The 25,737-nt window shown below is 41.8% G+C and overlaps 1 protein-coding gene across 1 annotated transcript in view; it reads left to right on the top strand.

Moving 5' to 3' along the window:
* The window catches only part of YEATS2 (YEATS domain containing 2), a 46,252-nt gene extending 29,592 nt beyond the window's left edge, over window positions 1–16,660 (top strand). The window contains exons 18-30 of the mRNA XM_054385945.1: window positions 1,269–1,424; window positions 2,101–2,274; window positions 3,619–3,817; window positions 6,443–6,574; window positions 6,825–6,923; window positions 7,858–7,969; window positions 9,200–9,273; window positions 10,394–10,473; window positions 11,318–11,519; window positions 12,781–13,007; window positions 14,154–14,228; window positions 15,607–15,680; window positions 16,531–16,660. Of these exons, the coding sequence (XP_054241920.1) occupies window positions 1,269–1,424; window positions 2,101–2,274; window positions 3,619–3,817; window positions 6,443–6,574; window positions 6,825–6,923; window positions 7,858–7,969; window positions 9,200–9,273; window positions 10,394–10,473; window positions 11,318–11,519; window positions 12,781–13,007; window positions 14,154–14,228; window positions 15,607–15,680; window positions 16,531–16,639 (1,713 nt within the window). The 3' untranslated portion in view covers window positions 16,640–16,660. The remainder of the gene's footprint in view (window positions 1–1,268; window positions 1,425–2,100; window positions 2,275–3,618; window positions 3,818–6,442; window positions 6,575–6,824; window positions 6,924–7,857; window positions 7,970–9,199; window positions 9,274–10,393; window positions 10,474–11,317; window positions 11,520–12,780; window positions 13,008–14,153; window positions 14,229–15,606; window positions 15,681–16,530) is intronic.
* The last annotated feature ends 9,077 nt before the right edge of the window (window positions 16,661–25,737 follow it).

The following is a 25,737-nucleotide window of genomic DNA, read 5'->3' as shown; positions in this document are numbered from 1 at the left end:
CACATCTCTGCCCCTCTCTTCTTGCAGGGTCGTAGAATGCTGGGTTGCAAGGGACTGTTCTCATGATGAAAAATTTTCTTCTGGAGTCCAATCAGGGTCTCCCCAACAGTAACTTGTACCCATTACCTCTTGTCTTCTCCATGTGACAGCTTTTAAAAAGGGAGTCTCCATCCTCCTAGTACCCATCCTTTATGTACTGGTACATGGTAATAAGGTATCCCCTAAGTCTTCTCTTCTCAAGGCTGAACAAACCCAGTTCTCTCAGCCTTTCCTCATATGGCAGGTCTTCCAGTCCTCTGATGATTCTTGTGGCTGTTCTCTGGACAATTTCAAGCCTGTCTGCATCTTTGTTGTATAGCAGGGACCAAAACTGCATGCAGTGCTCCAGGTGTCGGCTGACAAGTGCTGAGTAGAGTACCTAATGACTTCTTTATCTCAGCTCCTTGCAGGCTGAGAAGGCAGCACTGAGTTAGACCAGGGAAAGCACTCAGTTGAGAAGAAACATTTTGTGATAAGAGTGCCTGGTGGCAGGGCCACAAGAGTCACCAGAATGAGGGGTAATATGGCAGAGATGATGCTGGAAGAGCTACTTTTTAGAGCAGAGTGTGTAAGAGTTGGGGGAAAGCATGAGAGACAGAAGAATAAAAGAGTTATTGAAGTGAAACAGCAAAGCTGTGTAAGAAGGGAAAAGGAAACGGAAGATTGTGTGAAGTAATCCATGAGTGACAATGGGCAAATGAAGCCTCTGAACAGTGGCAACTGAATACTGATGTGAAGCAGGAAGGGTAGCAAGGTATCAGGTCATAGGTTGTTAATTAGGGTGCACACCTTCAGTTGTCCTTGTGATTTCTGCATGCTGAGCACTGAATATAGGCTTTGTGGCAGGACTAAATACATTTTGAAGTGAGAAAGTGGCAGAATGTCTTGATTTCTCTCTCCCTCTCTTTTTGTTTTCATTTGTGGTTTGGTCTTTTTTTGTCTGATCTTGCCTACTAAGCGGAATTGTCACAAAGAGTAAACTTGAGGAACATCTGACAAGACAGGAATTGATGTTAGCTTTTTCATCCCTTCTCTTGATACACAGTGTTCTGCACCAAGAAGACTGTGTCTAGATTTTAGTGCGGAAGTATCCACTGTAATCAGCAGTGCCTTGGTTTAGAACATGAAATGGTGGTGTTGCATTGCAGCTACAGGCTTTTATCCTGGATTTCTGCTGACTCTGTTCTATGTTTGCAAGTGCTGACCTCCCTAACTTGTTTCTGGAGCAGGGCACCTTTCTGGTTGGCCAGCCTTCTCCTCAGAGTTCTGGGAAGCAGCTGACTCCAGCTTCAGTTGTTCAGGGCAGTGTAGGAGTTGGAGCATCTTCCACACAGGGACAAGCACTAAAAGTGATAACTGGACAGAAAACAGCTCTATTTACACAGGTAAAGTTTAAAGGATATGTTTCTCTTTTACCAATTAGCGTTTTGTCATATGAAGTAGAAGAAACATAGCCACACATTGTGAGCGTTTTCTTTTTGTAGATGTTTGGTTTGGGTTTTTTACAGTTATGATGCTGGCTGTGCAGTGATCAGGAAAGCATGTGAAGGCCTACTTCCATATGCAGATACTTGACCACAGTTTTCCAGCTTTATTTCTGTTCTCAGAGTGGGTCCTCTGTAAACTTGGGTTACTAATTTGTAAACATACTCTGGGATTTCTTAGTGAAATGGAATTAGAGAAGTGAATATAGGGTTGTGTAAAAAATGTACTTACATACTTGAACCTAGAAATGCTAAAGCTCTTAAAAGTATCTGGTTCTAGTATCCCTTAGAAATTCAAACTCCCTGAGAGTATGTCTCATCCAAAATTCAAGATAGATAGGCATGTTTTTGCAAAGTCAGCAGTTGGATCAAGTTGATTTCTGCAGTGATAATATTGTTCCACCTATGGTCACAATTTGCCTCTTTCAAAAGTCTTCTGAACATATTTTTCATTAATATAAAAAACGTTTGTCTTGTTTGCTTTATAGTTATGTTCTTTTGGAGGTTATTTTAGGTAATTAAAAAAAAAAAGTCCAAACAAATGCACTTTTTCCTGATGCTGAATTCTTCTTCAAAGGCTGCTCCCAGTGGACAGACATCCCTGGTGAAAATATCAGACGGGTCTATAAAATCAATGCCTGCCTCATCCCAGCTCTCCAAACCTGGCACCACTGTGCTGAGAGTATCAGGAGGTGTTATCACCACAGCTGCTGCTCCTGCTGTGGCCCTTCCCACAAACGGGGTGGCCCAGGTGAGAAACAATGTGGCTGATATTCTGTAATGTGACATTTACAGTCTAGCCAGGATAATCCCTAGGAAGGGCTTTCCACTGCTTTTTTCCCCTATTGGTATTTTGATTCTCCATCAGCATTGCTGGTGGGGCTGCTTGTGTACCAGCTCAGTGCACACAGTTCCTTTTCTGTTGGGTTGTCGTTTGACATAAAGAAACAAGGGAAGAAGAGAAACTGAAATTTGCACTTTCTTTCTTTCAGTGTTGTTAAAAATCATGTAGGCAGGGAAGGCTTTATCTGAAACAGCTTTTGCAATCATTCAGGTGAGATCTGGGGGGACTATGCAGCTTGCAAACACCAAATCTGCTGCTGGCACACAGATTTGCATAAGAATGTGAAATACCTGAAGTTCTAGGTCCAGCAGGCCAGTGAAAGCCAACAGTAACTAGACTGTAGGGCATTCCTCTGAGTTCACAGGTTCTCCACAGTGTTAGTGCCCAATCTCCTGTCAACAGATTTTAGAGGCTGGTAGTGGCCAGAGTTTGTGGTCCTTTGGTCCTGGCTGTGTTCAGAGGATGTCACTCCTCCTGTCCGCACAGGAGGAATCATAACAGAACAGCCTTGGAACAAGGTACTTGGACATAGAGTGAGGTTAGAAGGAAAATACTTGTATTCGTAGAGTTGAGTACTCTTGTGCATGGATACAGCCACGTATCCACTTGATGCAGATTGTCCACCTGGAGTGGAATTTGGAGTTCCTGGTGTGGGGAGAATCAGCAATAGAGAGTATGTAGTTCACTTCAAGGATTCCTCTAGCCTGTGGGGAGGCAAAGATTAAACAAGTGGAGAGCTGATGCCATGCTCCCCTTAGATGGCTACATGCTGGCATACAGAGCATATATAGGTGAAGATGCTGACATTTGCATTAAATGCTTCTCACTGTTTTTACAGCTCTCAGTGAAGCTGCAGAGAGAGAAATTTTCCATCCAGCCTCTTTATCCCAAACTTATTTTCCCATTTATCTACTGATACCTCCTGACTTCTGAGCAGCAGAGAAATATGAAACATTCCTGGGTCAAATTTCTCATCTGGAGCCCTACCTACTTGCCAAAGTTAAGGGACCTGGCTCCAGATACTATCAAACCAGTTGTGATAGCATTTCCTGCAAGCATGGTTTCACTTTTGCTGCTTGAAATGACCTCCACTTTATATGTATTGTATTTGGACTTTTGGATTCATGCCTCTTAGTGGTTGATAAGTAAATGCATGTTTCTGTTACTTCTAGATATTACATTGTTGTGCTATTGTTGAATCCTCTATGACATGAAAAAGAATTTGTTATTGCTGTTTGCCTTTTTACACAGCAAATTGATAATGCAAGTTCCAGTTCATCATCTTCAGGAACTCCTGCAGCAAAGGCATCTGGACAGCAACATCAAATCTGTATAAGCCAGAGTCAGTCTACTTCATCAGTAGTGAATAAGACTGCTACTTCCACTGTTGTAAGTGTTGCTTCTCTGATGACTACAGCAACGCCTGTGACTGGAAAAGCTGCAGTGTCAGGTATTAAACTCCCTTCTTGCCTTTCTTACAGCAAGTTAGACTCCAGGTGTGAGTTTTATAGATGTCATCATTGTAAATGGAAGAATATAGTCAGCTGCATTTGTGAATGTGTAAAAGTCAAGTCATGCTTTTTAAGACATATCTTATTAGCATATTTTTTGGCTTAGCCAAAGGGATGTCTAAATAATTGGGCGTCCTATCACATCAATACACTGACTATATCTGTTACAAATAGTAGTATGACTTACCCATTGGTGCTGGAGAGGGATTTTAGTTTTTATGCCAGGTTCTCATTAGAAGATGCACTCTGCCTGTTCAAGAGCACAGTGTGTCACTGAGTGCTGAAACTATCAAGGTACCAGCAGTACTACAGATAAACTTGATTCGCTTGTGAAAGTGAAACTCCACTGAAGCTGGAGAAGCTGCATTGGCAGCATTTGGCTCTGAGGCTTTTCATCTGCTCTGTTTTGCTTGTAAAGGAGAGAGAGATTGATTAGAGGAAACCGAAGGCTTTGAAGTCAAAGTCCATTAAGTACAGTGAGCTAGGCTGGCTCTGGAATGTTTCAAGTTAATGAAGATGAGGTAATAAAGATGGACTGCCCTTATATATAGGGCGACTTTCCTTATTTTAGTTTTATTGTCTTCAGTATCTTTTGTATCATGGAGAACAAATGCCAACAGGTTTGAGTATTACAGGTTAAAATCAGAAATTTTCTTCTTGAATAATTTACCTGCTGGCATGTTCTGTTCACTTGAAGTAGCTTCTTACTGAGTGGAAATAGAGTGAAAATGCAGAAAAGAGAAAAGAAGTGGCACTGAACTCATCTGATAGTGTCTTTTAAAAGCAGCTCTTGTTTTCTATCCTCCAAACTCCTCCTTTTTCATCATCTGTTTTTCCCAGAGCTTGAAAGTAAATCACATAGACTGCTAAGCCTGCCCCAGTTCTGCAATAAGCAGTTATTTGCCTCTTTGCAAACAAAGCAGCAGGTTTGTTTTTTTTTTTTTTGTAGAAGGCATGCCATTCTAAATAGCTTTCAGATTAAAACTCCCATTTAGGTATGAGAATGTTATCTAGATTTCATTTTTGGCTTTTGTAACCTGAGGCACTGATTTCATCATGGAAAACTGTTTCTTCAAGAATCCCGAAAGAAGCAGTGGCTGTAAAACATGCTATTTCAATGTAAAATAAACACAAATCTATGTTAAAATTCTGAAGATTTGTATTTTTATGGCAACTTTTCAAAAAGAATCACAAGTTTTCCGATTTTTTTTTTTTTTTTTTTTTGGTGATGAACAGTATCTCCCATTCATCAGGCTAATTGGGTTAGCTGTCCCTTCTTACTTGCCTTGCTGTTTGGGTCCCTTCCTGTCTTGAGTCCTTTGCTGTCCTATTCTGACACATCTGTGCATCACACAAATAACTGGATGATACTACGTTAGCCTTCTGGCCTGGAGGTGGAAGCCTAACTGGCCAGTGCTATGCATCTTTCAAAACCAAGAGACATCTTCACCAGATATTGCATGTCTAGTACTTGGAAAGCAACTGTGTTTCTTAAACAGTTACAGTAAAAGGAGGAGAATGGAAACTTTATCTCAAAACAGATCATGAGCATAAAATTACCATTGTGAAAGTAAGCAGTATGCTGTTGTTAGTGTTCTGAAATAGAAGCCTGTTAAATGTCCACAATTTGAAGAAAAGTTAGCTATAGATGGAATGCAATTATATGGAAAATGGCCAGTCTACCAGCAGAAAGGATGGACATAGGTCCAGATCACAGTGTGGGAGCGCTGGCTGTGGTGACTTGGGTTGTCATCACTGGAGGAGAGAGCTGAGGGACTGGTGATGACGACTACTTGACCATGGCACAGTGGCACAGCCTGTGCTGATGTCCACTGAAATTCCTGAGTGCTGCCATTGATAATGTTGTTAGTGTCTGAATGTCCTGCTTCTTCTTTTAGTCTTGACCAAACCCAGTGATTTAATCAGTCCCCACTCTAACACACTTTATAGCTTGGTTAACCTTCCTTATTGAGGTCTAGTGCATGTTACAGAGAGACACAGGACACTCAGTTCAGGCATGTCCTTCATCAGGCTTGCTGTGCAGCTTTGGGCTTGTCAGTTGATTAAAAGATGGTTGGTTGTACTCTGCCGACTGCAGTGGATGTTGCTAAACTGGACTGCAGACATATGTGCATTGTTTGAGTATCTTGGTGAGAGAGGCTGTGTACAACAGAGCTGTAGTCCACTGGCTTACCAGGCCCTTGAGCATGAGGTCCTGTTCTGATAGGAGTCTTTGTGCTGAGCCTGCTGCAGTTGAAAGGCTTATGTTACATCAACTTTTGCTTGAGATTCCTTAGGTAACTGGGAAACTTGCTTTGCAACATCAGAGGGCTGTGCAGTGTGTAATACTGCGCATGCTGTCTGTGGAGCATCACCCCAGTACTTTAGAAATCATTGATGGCAGTAAAAACTTGTCTGACAGTTCACTGAACTGTGGCTTGTTAAGAGTGTGACAGTGCTAGCACACATGCCAACCTGGTTCAGGCAGAAAGGGAGAGAATTAGCTAGAGATAAAACTCAGTGGTGTGTTTTATTTAACATTTTGTCTTCCATTCTTCTTGCAGGGTTGCTAAAAATCCACTCAAATCAGTCTAGTGCACAGCAGGCTGTTCTGACAGTTCCCAGCCAGCTTAAACAGCTCGGTGTAAACACAGCTTCTGGAGGTGTTCAGACAATACTCATGCCTATGAACAAAGGTAAAGGGCAGAGGAGGATGACAGATGGTGTTTGAAAATCCGTTTTGACACAGTGTAGCTCTTGGTCGCTGTTGGCGTACATGGTCCAAAGTTAGAGATAGAAGAATATGTAGCAAGGAAATTCGTCCCTAAACTTTGTGCTGCAAAAACATTGTGTTGCTTCTGAACATGGTTATTTGTCAGTGTATGAAGTTTGATTTTTTTTTTTTTCTTCTTTGTTGTCCCTTTTATTTTTTTTTAATCTCTCCAGTGATACAATCACTTTCTACCAGCAAAGTTTCAACTGTTTCAGCTGTCACAGCACCAAATACAGTTGCCCCTAGTCCCTCTACAGCATCCATCACTAAAGGTAACAAGGAATTTCTGGGTAAGATAAGTAGTAAAACATGCTGGTGCTGTTTGATGCAAGTAGACCCTGACTGAGTGTTCCTTTATTTCCCCTGTTAGTAGGGTTTAAATCAAGTAAAAATGGGATCTGGGGACTAGGAAATTAACAGTGACATCCCTCTCAACAAATCCCAAAGCATAAGCAGGTACAGAGAGAAACAAGGATGTTCTGGAAAGCTACCATGAGCACCTTCAATATTCATTGTTTCAGTCCATGTTTGCAGAAATGCATAGAGGAGCTTGTATTTAATCACAATTACTGCTGTCCTCAGGACAGCAACTGTGCTGAGATGTCCTGGAGAATGCTTTCCAACAGCACTAGGTATAGACAGCATGTGTGCATATGCATACAAAGTTTCAGTACTTCCCAGAATAATGCTTAGCCCAGAGCTGAGACACTCAACATCTAGTTCTGGCAGAACTGTCATGTGTTTCTTCCACCTCAGATAAATGACCAGACTGTCTGTCTGCTCTAGGTTGGGAACATCTTTCTCTCCCTGCTCCTGTCTCAGCAGAGGTCTGTCCTAGACAGGAGAAAGTTCACTGATGTCAGAATCAGAGATGTCTTCAAAAAAGTTCTGGCTTTGAAATGTCATTTCTTGCTAAAACTGTTAGTTCTCTATCTGACTCGTTGCCTACAAAAAGGTCAATGTACATTTGGAGGCAGATCGGTTTAGATCAGGCAGTCGCAGACAAAACATCAGCAACTGAGGATGCAGCTTTTCTGAAGAGGATGAGATGTGTGTTGAGAATTGAAGGTCAAATTTGCTCATGCTTAACAATGAGAATGCAAACAGCAAATGTTATGTAAGACTTTTACATAGTCTAACAAGACTCTGTGTATCAAGCTGACAGGTACCTTTTTGTCTTTTAAAATGTGTTCTGTTTCTTTGAAGTTAAGATGGAGCCTGATTCAACAGGACAGAATTGCAGTTCTGTGGGTGCCCAAGAAGGCCAAGCAGCAGTGAAAACAGAAGAGAGCTCTGAACTTGGGAATTACGTTATCAAGTAATTGTTCATTTCCCTATAAGGATTTCTGATCTTTGAAGTACTAGGGGGGTGGAAGATGTCCTAGGTTTAGGTGCAGTGATGTTGAGTTTGACCTAGAAATACGTCATTAAATCTTGTCCTGCACACTGCTGTATCAGTATTAATCCAGTCGGGTGGCATTTGTTCCAGACAGTGTTGCAGTATTTTTCTGCAAATGGATTTATATGCAGGGGTCATGAAAGGGGAAAAAATTATAGGAAGATTGGCAGTTGTTTTGGGGTTTGCTAAAATCTCAAGCTGCTAAAACCTCTTCATCATTCACTGCTTGTGTAATTCCCATTGCTATTGTGTGTCCTTACTGAGGTCAAACTGCCCAGTGAAACACAGGTCAAAAAAAGGGCATGCAGAATAAATAGAATTGTCTCTCTTTGGGCCTCTCTAGTCTGGTGAAGCTTACATACTTCTGTTATTACCTGCTTTGGTTCTGAATTGGAATTAAATAATAAAGACCATTGGGGTATTTGTACACTGGTGAGATCCAGTGCCTTGTTTGTGGTGCTCTTGAGTGCTTGTTAGTGTTTTTTTATCAGAACTCATTTTGCAAAATTTTCTCTGCATATGCCTGGTAATGTGTAGGATGTTTCTTCTGCTCTTGATTCCTCCAGTGGCTGACTTTCCTGTCTCCATGTTTTGAAAAATTTTGTTATCCCGACATATCCCTGCAGACATTACCCTGATAAGAGAGTAAGTGTAGGAGACAGGAATAAGTCTCTACATGCTGGAAGTTATCTTAGTTATAAAAAAACTAATGGAAAATACAGTTCCTGCCAGTTAAATACTGTATGGCTAGTTAAGTAAAAATTACTAAACTCACATAAGTAGAGTTTCCCAGGCAGGATCCCGTGTTCCTGCTGGGACAGTCTGCACTGATGGATGTATTTTATCCCTCAAAGTAGTGTTGCAGCTTGTGCTGTCACGCAAGGATTTCTTCCAAGCCTGCCCAATAAAGCCTGTCTTCAGTTTCTTAGCTTGACAAATACAACTTCAGATGTGGTCATTACTGCAAGAGGGAAGAGCTGTTTGAAATACCTTCTCTGTATTGGAGTACAACAGTTTATCCTCATACTGCTATTGCCATCATGCCTTGGGGCTAGCAGCTTTAAGCCATGCAGTGATTTTGAAACCTTTTGCATCTGAGTCATTGCTTCCAACGGTATTCTTCATTGTGATTCTTTTTATCCCTTGCAGCACAGAATATTTGGAGAACATCCAGCAGCTTTTAACAGCAACAGTGAAGAAGGTTCCATTAATTGCTGAAAAAAGTAAGCAGTAAATGAAAAGTCTTTGCTTTCTGTTTTCAGTGTATCAACAGAGTGCCTTGCATACTCTGTAGCCACAAAAATTATTAAAGGCTGGAATGAAATTAAGCCACTCTCCTAGAGAGCTTGCTCCAGGGATTACTCTGAAGATGCTTAAAATTACATTCTTCCAATAAAGCCAAATATGTTGTCAGCAGTTAGTAACTTCCATCTTGTTGTTAGAAGTAGATTGTATTTCCTCATGTAATGGCTGTAAGTAGGTCTTATTTTCCCTGGTTTGTTCTTAATGGATGTGCTTTTTGTTTTTTTTTTTTTCCTTTATTTCCCCTTTTATTCCTTTAATATCAGATTTCAGAAATGATTGCAAATATTATAACAAAGCTCAGCATTGGAATGTGTTTGTTATTGGGGTTTTTACCTTTTTTTTTTCTTTTGACAAAAGGTGGTAGCTTGCAGAGAAACATTTAAATGTTTCATAGTACTTTATAATTCCATACCTTCTGTACACAGAGGAAAATGTATTAGCTTGCTCTGGTGACTAATGCACTTTGAACAAGTGGTCCTGGAGACTGGGTAAGGCAGACCCTCTCAAGCACAGTGAGCAAAGTAGGAGTGGGTGGCAGAGTAAAGCTTTCATTGCATACAGCTCTCTGGCCTATAGCACCATTCATTATTCCATTGCTTAGGATTCATGCCCCCTTCTCATGTTTTTGCCAGGAAACCTTTTCACTGTTGTTTCATTTTTATAGTGTAATTTGTTTGAGGAAAAATAAAAAGAGTTTTCCAAAGGAAGAGACTTTGACCAATAAGAGAGATTTACAGGTCTCTTATTACAAGTACTTTTGGGAAAAACAGGCTTAGAACAGCCCATAGCCACAGATGTCTATATATGTGACCAAGAAGGATGCTGCCTTAGCATTTAGAATTCAGTGTCTGTTGCATGTGTCTTTTATTTGCTCTCTCTGAGCACAGCATTTGTAAGGGGTAGAGTTACTGAGTCCTTGATCCTGTAAACACGAATCACATTTCCCCCTTCCTCTGCACTAAATAACATCAAACCTCAGAATTTATCTTACTTCACTTACTAAAAATTTAATACTGTTCTTGGCTTTGTGTTTTCTAGGTGAAGATGTAAGCTCTTTTTGTGCCAGTTCAGTGGAACAGTATTACAGCTGGAATATTGGGAAGAGGAGAGCAGCCGAGGTAATTCTCTCCTCCTGTGTTTCATAAGCGTCATTAGGGACACAAGAAGGATTTCTGAATTATTGAACCTTCCTTGTTATTGGCTGATTTGTTTTCTGAAGCAGTCACTAGCATTTTAAATGGAAGCATTCCTTGCTGCAAGACGAACTGATCAGTATCCAGGTGGTGATGTAGTTTATTGTTCAGAGACTTTCTCAAGCAGAAGGGACCCTGAAGGTCGTTTTTCAGTTGCTTCAAAGAAAGTTGTTTCTAAAGCATTTTAAAAATCAGAGTTCTTGCAAACTGTCTTGTTAGCACTTTATCTTCACCATTCTGTGGCGTATTAGAGTCATGGGAATTTTACCCAATGTATGTTGTCTTTTCATGGGATTGTGCCTGCCTTCTGTAGGAAGAGAACTGAAGGATCTGATACAAGTGGTGCTAGTGCTGAAATAGCTTGTCAGTTCACCAAAGATAAATATTTCAGTTAATCTGGACCTTTTTGTAGTGTGGTTGTTATATTTCCCACTATTTCTTCATAATTTGGTCCTCTGTCTTGCTGTGGGGTTTTACAGGGAAGATGTTAAAACTGATTAGCCCCTCTGCTCTTGCCAGTTTAAATGTGCCTAGGCTTCTCTAAACGTGTCTTCCTTTTTCTTGAGGTTTTGTTTGGATGACAAAGCAGCTTACAGCTGCCTGATATCAAGATTGGGACCGTCCTCCATATTTGTTTTTCCTCATTGTTCTGACTTACAAGAAAAATCATGTTCTTTGTGTTCTTGCAACTTGCATTATCATTCTAGGCCATAGTCTAGCTTTAAACATTTTAGCCAGTGTGATGAGCTTTCCCTTTGGTTTGTCACAGTGGCAACGAGCAATGACAGTGAGAAAGATCCTACAAGAAATCATAGAGAAGCACCCCAGGTTTCACAATATTACACCCCTGAAAACGAAGCATGTGGTGCACTGGTGTCGATGCCATGGCTACACACCACCTGACCCCGAGACCTTGCGGAACGATGAGGACTCGATTGAGGATGTGCTGACGCAGATAGACAATGAGCCAGGTGAGTATGGAGTGACAGAGAGCTCCTTTCTGCCAAGAACACTGTTTAGTAGACTTAAGGCAGTGTGCATGCACACAATGTGAGAAGGAATTCTTACTTTCTTTGTTTTTAACATAAAATTCACTCTGGATAACAAAAGTTGGAGATGGTAAGGGCAAGCCTACTAGCGAGACTGTCTCATCAGTTCTATCAGTTTTCTGGAGCCTCTTTTGAGTTTTGTTGTGGTTTGGGACACTTGAAGGCCCAGTGTAGATAAATCTTGTGAGGGGTGTTTCTTGCCCCACAATGTAATAAGTAGGCACAGAAACTAAGCATAAGTAATGACATTTCTGCCCTTGGGTAAAATTAGCCTCTGTTAAGATTTACTATGCAAACCACAAAACCTGGCAGTGGTGCTGTGGAGCTCAGGAGGGGTTAATTTGCCTCCAAAAGTGAGGTGAATTGGCTTGTGAGAAGATTCATATTCTGTTATTAGGGCTACTACATTAGTCCACTAGGCATAACTCTGGTATTTCCACAGTCCATTTTAGTATGTATTAAATACATCTTTAATTCAATCCATTCTTCACAGTTAAACTCCTTTGTTTCACCTTCAGATAATCCCTTTCCCGTAGCTGAATGTTTTTTGTGCTCTGATCATACAGGGATTTAAGGTATTTCACAGAAGTGCAGGGATCTGATTATTTTTTGCTAATCCTGGCCCTGCATTGCAGTTGTTGGAAAGGAAGCCTAAATACATCATTTAATATTTTTATATAAATAAACTACTAAAGGTTTTATTGGCTCATGCTGAGCATTCAGAGAAGAGGTCACCCTTTTGTAATTTCACTGCAAAACTGTCTTCTGATTTTTCTTAAAAAGCATGGTAATAGTTGTCACAATGGGAAAAATGATTTAGTGCTACATAGTACCTTCATAGTGAAAACTCCCTTTCTCCAAGCAAGTTGAAGAGTGTCAGACCACTTTAGCAATTGTCAAAAATTGTCTCTGAGAATGTTTAGGAGACTCACATTACCCCAGTTTATTTGAAATGCAGCCTTCTGGAGTGGTGTAAGGGCTGATGAAGGAAGGGACCAGGAGTGTCATGAAGATAAAATTAGAAGGCTCTCAATGATTGTGTTTCTGTTCATCCTTATGTTTAGTAGGAGCTACAAAAATAACTTCCGGTTATCTTAATTTCTTACCTTATTTTGAATGTGTATCTGTTTATAAACATCTTTCCATAACCTATCATGTGTTTAATTGATTGCTTCCATTTCAGAATGCCCTTCATCTTACAGCAGTGGTGAGGAGCTGTGCAGAAAACTAGAGGAACTACAGCAATTTCTGAAACGAGAACCAGAACATGAAGAGGAAGTAGATGTTCTCAACTTTAGTGAGCCATTGAAAATAAACATTAAGAAAGAACAGGAAGAGAAACAAGAGGAGATAAAGTTCTACTTGGCTTCCTTGCCTGCATCAGAGTTTGTGAAGGACACTGCAGAGAAGGTAATCATAAAGCTGATAACTGTTTGTTAAAGCTAGTTGTGGTCTTGTGTTTATTTAGTTGCCTTTCTTTCATCTGTATGGGCCTCTGGATGCTTCATGAAATTTCTTATAAATGCCCTGAAAAAAATGGACTTTCTGACTGATGACACTCAGCTGGCCAGTGCTGGCAGGGGAAAGTGAAGTGTGCTGGCTGGGAGGTCGTTTCAGAGTAGCTGAGTGCAGGTCTCAGTACCAGAAAAATCATCCTGGAAGGCTAGAAACACAGGGACGTGGGGGAAGGGGAGCAGCACTAGTACTGAATTCTTCCTGTCCCATCACATGAAAGAGTTGGATTTGTTGCTGGGACAAGTGCTGTTTATTAGCAGCTCTTGAAAAGAGGCTTCAGTGAAGCTTAGACCGCAGCAAACTTCTCTACTGCTTAGATTTCTTTCAAAATGGGGTAAAAGAAAGGGAGAAAGGAGTCTTCTGTCACAGCAGCAGGAAGGAAAGAGAAGAGACTGGCTTGGTTGGTAGGAAAAAGTGCTCACCATTGTACCAGCGGAGGCAGGAGCAGCAGAAGGCATTTGCATGCAGCAGTTGTGGGAGAAAGAAAGGATCTCTGTCTCCACCTCAAATGCTGACATCAAGGGACAAAACTGTGGTTCTGCAGTGTCTGCTGTCTTGCTACATAGGTGACAAGGGCATAGATATGATGAGAATGAGACTGGGGCATGAAACACTCTTTTGATGTGGAGCTTTTGTGCCAGGAGTGCTCTTTCAGTGATTTCAGTTGCCATAGGTGCAGGGAAGATGATGAGTAGGTGGACTGAACATATGTACAATTTTAAAATGGAGCTGCCATTCTCAGTCTAGAGGTATCCAATGCAGCCTGGTGTTCAAGTAGACTTTCTGAAACAAACATTAAAACCTGCTTTTGTTTCTTATGTGTTTTAGAGGCATTTTTGCATACTATTATAATGGTCAAGCTTCATTTTCTCCTGATGTTTTAAAATGAAGCCTGAGATTGTATAGCTTGAAGGTTCTGCAGTGTCTGTTCACTTGTTTTTTAAACACCTTTTTTTCTTCTGTTACTCTCATCTAATCTGTAGTAAACATGGACTGTGTTACACAACCTACTAATTTTTTTTCCTCTATCATATTTTGTAGATAGGAATTTCTTTTCAGCCTGCTGAGGTACAAAAGAATGTTTATGCATCAGTAATAGAAGATATGATTTTGAAGGTAAGAAATCCCAGTAAGAACTTTTCTGTAACTGTATTAACATGGTAATGTAGGAAAAAAAAAAGATGGAATATCCTTGCTGATATGTTTTTATCAAACCAGGAGATGCAACCTGATATCTGTTTTCTTGATTGGTGTAGGGGCAGATGAGCAAGAGGACTTGAGTGTGAGGAAGACATAATTAGAAGGCTCTTAAAGAGATCCTTCTCTGTGTGTTTCCAACTTTCTAACTGATTTGTTGGCTTGGGCACAGAATGATGATTTGCAGATTCTCACTACTAGTACGATACTGACTCATTCTGTAACTTTGGAAGTACTCCTTACTTTGTCCTACCTTCCAGAGCTGAGTAGGGAATCTGCCAGAGTTCTGTAAGACTTGATTATTTTGGACAAGGTTAAATATTTTTTTTCTAAAGAGCGTTCCGTTCTTTCTTTGCCTGGGTTGTGACTGCTGGCAGACTACTAAATTCCTGCAGACAGTAGCAATTCTGCCTTATATGAGAAACCATTTCTCTACCATAATCACTTTTGGAAAAACAGACTGTTTCTTACCAAAGTTTTGAACAGCATGGAGCTGATGTTCCTTGGGTTTGAAATGAAGACTAACATTATTTTTAGCAGTGGTCTGGTGTATTTCAAGCCAAAGATAATTTGGGGCTTGTTTATACAGGCTTTTTAAAAGGCTACTTGATTGCAGGTTACACAGACATTCCTGCATGCTTCTGCTGAGCTGTTATTTACTGTAGCTGAACTCATATCCAGATACATCTATTTGTAGACACAAGTCGTAACCATCAGGTTGCTTCATTATAATTGTAGGGTTATGCCATCTTTCTGGACTGAATGTCCCAGAAAACTCTGCTGTAGTCTTGATATAGGCACAGAAAGCCAAGAGTCTTAATTAGAGTTTGAACCTTGATCAAGCCAAGTGTGTAGGCACACAGCTACTGGTTGCTTGTTGTCTGGGCTGGGAGGGTTTTGTGCAAGTGTCTTGACACAAGCCTGGTCACCACAGGGGGTGACTAACAAGCAGGTATCAGCTCCCTTGATAGCATCTGGAATCTGCAATGTACAAAACAAGCTCTGGTATGTGAGAAGAGGGGCACTAAAATGGTCTCTGGAGCACTGGATCTACCCTGCTGTGCACATTCTCCTCTTCAGGTCCAGAGAGAAACTAGGCTGGGCAGTTGCACTCTGAGCTCTGTGCATCTGTAGGTCTGTTTCTTGCTGTTAAATATGCTCAGTTCTTACTAGCGTGCTAATAGAACTCACATGGGCATCTTAACTGCCCCCTGCTGATGGAATACAGGATGGAGGTGACCAAACAGCATGTTCCTTTCTTCTTTTCATGATACTGTCTGTTAATGTTTTGTCATAGGCCACTGAGCAGCTTATGAGCGATATCCTGCGGCAAGCGCTGGCCGTGGCATACCAGACAGCACCTCACAACAGGTACAGCAGCTTGTTTCCTCTTGGGCCACTCATGCCAGCACTGACCTGCTTGAGGAATTTAGTCAGATTTTTTTGTGGCCTAGATGATAACAGTGAGGGAATTTATGAACCTTTTTCTGGGAAGATCCAACCTTTATGAGGGAATTTGTCATCCTATAGCTCCATAGAAGCAAAGGATGGAAATACAGACATTAAAAACTGAGGCAGGGTTTGCTGGCATTGCCATGTTCAAAAGCAGATGACCTGTTTCTGCAGAGCCCCGTTGCAAGGACCTACTCATTCTTGTCCATCTCAGGTTACCATGTAGGCAGCTTACTCATGGTCCACCAGAAGTTAAACAACCTAAATGATCTCTTTGTTTTACTGATGTACTCTTTTCTGGCCCAGATACTGAGTGATTTTATGTTAACGATCAGGCCACTCTTTGATCTTTTTTTTTTTTTTTTTTTTTAGCAATATGCTTTAGAATAGCTTGAAATTGAAAAAGCATTAAAAATTGACACTATGAGAAAGTGCTTTAAATATTTACTTGTATCCAATATAAAAATATTTATACAATATATAAAAAAAGTATGTATGTATGTATGTTATATATAGAAATATATACACATTGTGCTATAGAAGTTCAAGAGTGAATACTTCAACACTTGATTTTCCCGTCCCAGTACCCAGGATGTTTCCCCCAGTCATCTGAGAGTGGCTTTTTTGTGCTGTGACATTTTAATGCTTTTCCTGTCTTGTTCTAGCACCTGTTCTTTTATCCTTTTGTTAAATGATCTTTTTTTTTTTCTTCATTGTTAGTAAATTTATTGACTTGCTGCTTTATGGACACATGTCTTTTTCCCTGCAGGACTCCAAGGGAGATCACAGTGATGAATATTCACAAAGCCATCTGTAATATTCCGTTTCTTGACTTCCTCACAAACAAACATATGAAGATACTAAATGAGGAGCAATGAAATAGAGCAGAGAAGATGCTACAGGACCGGTGGATTTATGACTAGAGTTGGGCTGACAAATCCCATATTTCTATAGGACACTATTATATACATCTATAACATTGGGCTACTAGATTGTTACCTCCAATTAAAGATGCACCTTAATGCAACAAAATGATGCTCTGTTCCAAATCAAGTTGTTAAATGTCAGTGTTTACTTGGTAAGTGTATGTTCAGTGGCTGAACAAACATTGTCAGTTTGCATCCAGTTGCTTTCTGTGAGAGACTCCAAGGTCTGGTCCCTCTGAGACAGCTGTATTGGTGAGATTGAGCTTTTTTTAAAGAAAAGAAGTCATGCTTTTTTTGTGCAGTCTACATAGAAGTTGGTTTCCTCATGCAGTGGGCAGAAGAGTTGCTTTGGCACTCTGCATACAAGAGAAGTCAAAGGCAGCTTTTAAGGATGTGTCATTTGAGCAGATGAGTGATTTGTTGGTTAGGTTTGGGTTTGGGTGAGCAGAAGATGGCTGCAGCAAATTCTGCCAGTCCTCCTCAAGCATGATGTATGTGACTGAGAACACTGCTGGGTAAGTTTGTCACTGGCTTATTCACTGGAGTATCACCTAACCAAATCCCTTGCCTCTCTAGAGGAAATGTCAGATGCCAGCTTTTTTAGTCACCTCAGAAAGGGTAGACTGGCACGTGCGCAATCAAGGTGAATATGCCGTGGTCAGGCTTGGTGAGTTTTGACTGACTGCTTGTCCTCACATGGGAAAGGAGAGGAGTAAGGACAGTATTCAGTGTTCATGAGCTGAAACCCTTTGCTTGTCCAGTGAGTGCCTCCCCAGGCTGCCAGAAGGTTTAGAGTGTGCTGCAGGGTGGGTGACCAGCTGTGTTGTACAAGTCTTACTGTTTTAACAGCATTCACTAATGATCAGCTCGGGACTGTGAAGTGCTGTGGGAGCACCTCCACTGTGGCTTAAATTCTCCTCAGCAGAGTGGCTGATAAGATAAAAAAATTGCTGCATATTGGGAGCTCCACTGATGTCTTGACTTCAGGAAGAAGTTCTGCTACTAACCCCAGCACTTAACCTGTCTCAGGAACATCAGTGGTGTAGGAGACATGTCTGCAGCCTGGCTGTCAATACCTCACTGAAGACTTTGCTGACAACATCCTGACCGCCCCACTTCCACCACCACTTTGTCCTACCCCATGGGTGCTTGGTAGTAGTGTGAACAAGCCATTGTAAAGTTGGTGGGACTCCTGTTGGACTGTCATGTTTTTAGGGTGCTTGTTTTGTGAGTCACTGCTGCCATGAGGATGGAGCATGGGTCAGACAGACAGAACCTCCAATGCATTGATCTCATCTGGGTCTCTGATCTGCTGCATGGCCTTTGATTTAATCACTCTGTGCCTCAGTTTCCCCATCTCTGAGCATGGGGAGCAGGATACCTACCTCACAGGGGTGTACTGAGGCCTCACTCTTGTTGGTGCCGTGCTTTGACAATACAAAGCCTTTTGTAAACATTTAACCACAGTTACTTTTCCTGGCCTGGGGTAGAAACAGAAATTTTCAAAACGTTATCTTTTGGTGCTTTTTTGGGGGATAAAAGACAGGCGATGGTAACTCCAGTAGCATGCAGGAACTGTGGAAGACGGTTAAGTGGAGGGTGGTTTCAGGCTTCCAAGGAGAGTAGCCTAGGTTTGGTGCAGTTCTTAAACTGAAGAGGGTACTATGTACCTCAGCAGAGATGCTGACTTCTTCACCTTAAATAAAACTAGGGTCTGCTGGAAAGCCCCTCTCAGTTCATCAAAGCTAATAGGATGTTGCAGTTCACTTGAATATTAGTGGCAGAATCCTGACCCTTAAATCCAGGAAATGGGACCAATGGATGAAATCCAAACAGCATTCAGAGAAGGACTTAAATGCCTCTAGAAAGGGCATTTCAGATGCTCTGGGATTCAGAAGATAATCCTGACTTCTTTGAGTGAGCTGAGCACAGGATCGCCTGCACCAGTGAAGTGCACAGATTAGCCCTGACATTGTTTTTTTGGCTGAGGTCAGTGTGAAGGGGTCGAGCAGTGGTGATTATGTTGATGAGCTCAGTGTTGAGAGTCAAGAAATTCAAGTAGTTGAGGAGCTGCAGGCCCCACACTTTGTAGGCTGTAGTGAACTCAGTCTGTACTGCTTTCAGGCGTGCCTGTACGCAGCTTTTACAAAAGAGAAGGGCATCTTCAAGATATCTGTCACTATTGCTATGACAGCCTGCAGGTTGTGTGGGAACAGCCTTTTGGGCAAACTCTGTTGTGCTGTGATCTTCTGCAATGACACATGCATTTCCAGCCCCCGTCTCTTGTGGGCTTAGTTTCTGGGATTTTGAATCACCCAGAGCAGCTCTTGAGGATGCAGGAGCTATTTTTTGGGCATCTGTTTGCAAATTGTGGCTTCCTTGCCTGTGTTCTGCTTTTCTGTGAGAATTGGAATTTCAGATTGAGTCCTGAACCTGGCCCTGAAGCAGGCAGGTAAATGCCCCTTGTTCTTAATGAGGGTCTTGCAGTGGAGATGATCTATTGCTGCCTTCCTGAGCAACCACAGGTTATTCTTCTAGGAGATTCTTTAATATATAAAGTTTGCTGAAGAAAAATAAACCATTAAAAGCAGGTAGAAAATAACACATTTGTTTAGTCCTTCAGATGTAGAAAATGTTTGCAACGAGTTCTTTGAATTTTGAAAACTGATGGAAGGAAAATTTGTTGTCCAGAAGTTCCTGTGGGAATTGCTTGGAGATGAGTAAGAGGTTGTGGAATTTCGTGCACCTGTCCAGGTGTGTGGAACGCTACAGATGCTGTGGTGTGTTGGAATGCTGAGATATATTTCTCTGGCTTTCTCAAGAGTGTTGATACAAGTTAAAGATATCTTTACAAATATTGCCCCTGTTTGTAATGCTGAGTGTTTAAATCCTTCATGTTATCTGTATAATATTGTATAATTGTGTAAGATACGTACGTTTACAATAAATTCTTTTATTAGCTGTGATAGGATTGTCTTAACTTGTCATCTCTAACTCCAAGAAGTTTGTCCCAATCCACAGGTTTTTGTGTCCTCTCTGTGTTCAGAATGTTTTAGTTAGTTCTTGATAAAAATTGGTAGTTGTGGAATTGATGTGAAGGAGAAGGTAATTTTTTCCCTTTTCAAGTTATTTTAAAAAGCTCTTTGTTTCGGAGATTTGGCAGAAGAGAAGCCAAGAGCTCAGCAAGCTTTAGTTCCTCCAACTTTTCATCCTCCAGAGCAGCCTGTTTAAACAGCAAGTAATTGGTTTGTGTGGAAGATTTAAAAGCATGGTGGGCTGATGTTGGCTGCTGACATGCCCACCCAGCTGCTCTCACTTCCCCTTCAGCAAAACAGGGAGAAAATAAGGTGAAAAAGCTTGTGGGTCAAGATAAAAATGGGGACATCATGTACCTGTTAGCAGCACAGACTAAACAGACTCCGTTTGGGGAAGATTGGTTGAACTTTATGCTAATTAAAACAGAGCTGGAAGGTGAGAGACAGAGAGGGGGAAAAAAAACCCCACTGTTCCCACACCCCTTTTAACCTAAGGCTACACTTAAGTCCCTCATTCCGGACTCCACCTCCTCTCCCCTGCATCAACCTCAGGGGAACAGGGGGTCATCCATAACAGTCCCTCTTTGCTGGTCCTTTCTCTTCTCTTTGGTAGAATTATAGAATGTTTTTGAAGGAATCTTGAAGGACACCTAATCCAACCCCCTTGCAGTCAGCAGGGACCTCTGCAACTAACTCAGGTTGTTCGAAGGTGCAGACACCCTGACTTGGAATGTTTCCAGGGATGGGGCATCTGCTGCCTCTCTGGGCAACCTGGGCCAGTGTCTCACTACTCTCAGTGTAAAAAAATGTTTTCCTCTATCTACTCTAATCTCTCTTTTAGTTCAAAACCATCATGCCTTGTTTTCTCACAATAGGCCCTGCTCAAAAGACTGTCCCCATTTTTCTTACAGGCCCTGTGCTCTTAAAGGGCCATGCTGACTCAGGAGTTTGGCTTCCTCAGCTACCCTGGGGCAGTTGGAACCAGCTGTATCTTGCATGGGCAGCACCAGTCTCGCTTCAGTGAGACCCCAGAGTCCTGCTGGCCCCAGCCTCACCTCAGAGAGACCTCACAGCCCCACTGGCCCCAGCCTCACACTGGAGAGCCCTCGTAGCCCCACTGCCACCCCCTGAGCATTGAAACCCGCTACAAAAAGTAGTGGGAAAATGTAAGAAGAGCTTACCTCCTTTGTGCTCCCCAGTCCCTGGTGAGGAATCATAGGTGGCTGTGAGCAGACTTAATGCTCCATTGTTACAAAATACTGCAAAACTCGTTCTTGTTTGTACTAAATCCCATCAAAGTGCCTCCTAAATGAGCACACGCTGCAATGCCTTTATGCTGCCAGGGCCAAACCAGCAATGATGATGCAGCCAAGGAAGACTGACTGGATTTGATGGGCTGGGCCCCTGAGTCTGACCTCCTCATGCCTCCCTCCTGGCTGCCTCTAGACCTATAAAACCATTTATGTTGGAAAAGGCCTTTAAGATCATTGAGTCAAACCATTAACCCAGCGTGGCCAAGCCACCACTTAAACCATGTTCCTAAGCACCACATCTACATGTCTTTTGAATCTCTTCAGGGATGGTGACCACCATATCCCTGGGCAGCCTGGTCCAAGGCTTTACAACCCTTTTCTACGAAGAATTTTTTCCAAATGTCCAACCTAAACCTCCCCCGTCCCCATCTCTCTCCAATCTCCTTTTGTGTAGTCTTGGAGAGCGAGAAGGTCTCCCCTCAGCCTCCTTTTCTCCAGGCTAAATAATGCCAGTTCCCTCAGCCACTCTTCATGAGACTTCTTTTCAAGATCCTCAACTAGATTTGTTGCCCTTTTTTGGACATGCTTCAGCACTTCAACATCCTTCTTGTAGTGAGGGAACCAAAACCAAACACAGTATTTGAGATGTAGCCTCACCAGTGCTGTGGATAGGAGGACAAACACTTCCACCACCTGACATGATGGTCAGGTGCAGCATACCCAGAAGGCACTGGAACATCTGCTTTGGAAATGAAGCTATTTGCATGCAGAGCCAGTGCAGGAGTTGTGGTGTGTCTGGATTCCAGGATGCAGTCTTGATAACACCAAAGCCTGTGCCACCAGGGAAAAAGGGATGGTCCATCCCTCTGTGCCATCTCTGCCCTGAAAGAAAACACAGCCTCTCTGGACTTCATGGTATCAACATTTGTGGGAAACCAGGTTGGGCCTCAAGACTGTATGTTACTGCAGTGGCAGTAACATAAAAAAAAAAAATCACTAAAAAAATCACTATGGACAAGGCAGAGGTGATGGGTTTGCATCTGGTTGTTCAACCTCTTAAGAAATTAGTGCAATGCAAAGAGAAACATGCAGTTTTTTTGAAAGCAGGCAAATAGCTACTGTGCTGCTTGTAAACTTTCCAAGCTCAGGTAATGGGAATTGTCCTGAGTAATGGAGTGTTTCCCACACCAGAGCTTCATCTGACTGTGTGGAAGTGCTAGTGTTCTCAGCTCCCTAGCAGTGTGGATGCAGCTGGCACAAAACTCCCTCTTAGCATCCCAGCAGGCCAGGTGTCAGCAAGATGGAATGAAACAAGCATGTTCAGTGTCACCCTCTAGGTAGTAAATTATAACGCTTCAGCTGTAAAACCTTTCTTTTAAAGAACATTTCTTTGTGTGTCAAATAACCCTTGTTTGCAGTGTAATTCACAGTTGGAAAGCCTTGATGGACTTGGATGTGAAACCCAGAGCAACTGAGAAGATAAATACTAGTATGAGAGAAGTGTGGGAAGCAGGCCTGCCCTTGTGGCTCCATGAAGCCTGCAAAACCTACGTAGATTTGCCTTCTTCAGAGGAACTTGGTGTGATACCATTCACTCTGACCTGAGGCAGGCCCTTTCCGTGCAAAATCAGGTATGAGTAGACATCAGCAGCCAGCTGCATCATGCTGTCCCTTGCAGTGGTAAGTAACTGCTCAATTTTCATAGATTCTTCAATGGTTGGGGTTGGAAGGGACCTTAAAGATCATGTAGCTCCAGCCCCACCCCTGCCATGGGCAGGGACATCTTCTACCAGGTTGCTCAAGACCTCATCTAACCTGGCCTTGAACACCTCCAAGGAGAGGTCATTCATCCTTTCTGTAGTTGGAGCCAGGCAACAGCTCATGAGCCTTTAGCTTTCTCCTGGAAGTCTGAGGCATGGCTAGAAGAGCTGGTATTGCATTATCTAGGGAATGTGATTGTAGCTTCAGCACCTTTTCTCACTAAAATGTTCTTGGGAGCAACTATGAAGTGATGGTCTGTTCAAATTCAAAGCTAGCACCATTTTCCCTTGATCTGTGTGAGATGGCAGAGAGAAACAGGTGAAACTCAAGTTGCTTGTCCCTTTCTGTTAACTGGGCACACTGTGGGCACTGATGAAAGAGCATCTTGAGAGCATGGCACCTGCAGCAGAGTAGATCTAGCCTCTGTGTCTCAGTGTATGTAGCAAATTGGTATCATTGAATCATCCCCTTTTCCACATCATATTGACAGACTGCTTGCTGAATAGTTTCCTTTCCCTTCAAAAATGGTTGGGAAAAATCCCATAAGTGATTAGGAATGCTGCAGAGCAACAGCTTTCCTTTGGAAAAGAATTTTGCTCACAAATCAGCAGTCTGGCCACAGCTTGAAATGTGCCTTGGAAGCCATTCTTGCTGGGGGTCTGTGCCTGCAGATAAGCCTGTGGAGTAAGGAACTGACTACTGCTGGCTGTGAATGCAGACAGGCATCTCCCTGGTGCTTGGTGTCCTGTGTGCCCTGCTGTCCTGCATGTGCAGGGATGTGCAAGAGAGAAATGCAGTGACAAATTGTCCTGCAAGGTTGAATACTCAGGGTTTATGTCTTGCAACAACAACAAAACAAACAAAAAACCAACCAACCAAAAAAACCCCCAAAACCCAACCAGCCAAAAAACCCCACCAAAAACAAAAAAGGGAAAGAACCAATAGCCAAAATACATTTTAATTTATTAAATTAAATCCACCCCATTTGGTAAAATACAAGCTTAATATATTACCAGTTTGCTTATAACTGTGTTTTTTTGTTTTGTTTTGTTTTGTTTTTTAAGAAATACAGTAAATTAAGAACAGAGACTGAATAGGCAATTTATTCTTCTTTTCTCTCTCTCTTTTTTTTTTTTTTTTTGTTTTCTGTTAATAAAATCCAGGATCAAAAGGAACTTACATTGTTTGAACAAAACTGTTAAAAACATTATAAAGAGATTAAACAAGCAGGTTGAATTCTTAGAAACATCTAACATGCAAAACCTTTAGTACAGTTTGAATGTTTCAAATGAATCTCCTGAAAAATGAATCTCCTGAAAATTTGTTTTGGCAAGCACTGGTATTACTGTAGGTTCCTCTGGGTCCAAGGATGAATGGGGAAGTGCCATCCCTTGTCCCAACCACGTACAGCTTACTGCAGAGCTGTGTTTGGTCTTGCTAGCAGAGCCAACAGAGGTGGCACCATTACATTCTCACATGAAGCAGTGAGAAGAGGATATCTGCATGTATTCCAAATACAATCCACATGCCAACAGTTACAAAACTGATGGGGAATTACCAGCAATGCAGATGTCCTTGCAGAGTCCCCATAGTTCATTAAATCTGCCTTAGATTTCAGCTGGCAGGAAGGTTAAGAAAAAAATCTCCCTGCGTTAAAGTCTGTTTAATTACAGATGAATGAATATCCCATCACTATTAAGTCTCAGAATAGTTTCCTTTAGTTCTAGCCAACACATCTGTGTGTTGCAAACATAAAATGAAAGGTTTTCAATTCCCTTCCCCCCCAAAAAAAAATTGGTAAACCTATGAAATAAGCAGTAGGCTAATTATATGGCATAAGTTGTTGAGATAGAAACTGTAAACCCTATAGCCATGATGAACAAAGGATAAAAAATGGTTTCTTAAACCACATGTACCTCAGCAAGAGTTAAATGCACACCAATCTAAAAAAATCAGCTTCAGAACAATGACACTTAAAATGATCTATCTTAAAAATGAAGGATATTTTACATTCTACATTACATTTTTCTTTAAGAAGAGCTTCTAAGTAACATTCGCTTCTGGTTGTTTCTAGCATTAGCATTACCAATATACAGGCAATAATTCAGGAATTTCAAGGCAATATTTTTCCACCTTGCATATGCAAAGAGTTAACATTTATTAAAAGTAGAAGCATATCCTTTTCATTAAAGGATCACAAATTGCTCTAGGTAAAATCCATATACAATATTTACACTCACTGTAGCAGCTGTACAAATTACATAAGTATCTTAGATCCTCTGCAGCCTGGTAGGTGCCTAACTTACTGTGTCCATGCAATCCTCTCTGAACCAGGCTGCTGCGCTGCTGTCAGGGCTGTCTCCTAAAGTTCAGTCCCCTCTTGCTCCTCCATCTGCCCACCAGTTTTGGAAATATCAATTTTTCCAGCCCCAAGATGCTCCATGTGCCAGATTTATTTTAGAGTTCAATGATGCTAGCTTCTGTTGGAAGTTCAGAGCAGCCCCTCTGATGGGTCTCATTTCTGGTGATACCATTTGTGGTCCTGTTTCCTAACCCCCTCAAGAAGCTCAGAAGTCAGCTGGACACTCCCTGTCTTTTACTGGCCTACTTGGAGTGTGCTGCTAAATAAAACTCTTCTTTGGTTTTAATTAGCCATCCCACTCGTGATTGTTTTCCCTGTGCATTTAAGCACAGGGCTGTTGCCTGCAATGCTGCCTTTGCTGCCCAAAGTCAATCTCCTAATGTGACGCCAGCTGGCATAGTAATGAACCTGCTCCTGTCAAAAACTAGGTCACTCCTCGCAGCATGTTTTGCCAGCTCTGAACCAAGCGCTTGGCGGTTTGTTGTGTTAACAGAAAGGGTGTGTGCATATCATTAATCACTGGAGCTGCTTTTGATAATACCAGTCTTTGATCTTAACACTCCTTGTGAAAATTGCATAGTGGTACATCCTAACAGAAACGCTGTGTTTAAGCTGCCTTGGTGTGAGGAGAGTCCACGT

The sequence above is a fragment of the Indicator indicator genome, chromosome 13 (assembly GCF_027791375.1).
Source record: "Indicator indicator isolate 239-I01 chromosome 13, UM_Iind_1.1, whole genome shotgun sequence".
NCBI classification, from domain to species: Eukaryota; Metazoa; Chordata; class Aves; order Piciformes; family Indicatoridae; genus Indicator; species Indicator indicator.
Note: the sequence above shows the minus strand (reverse complement) of the source record. Positions and strands in the feature narration are given on the sequence as shown.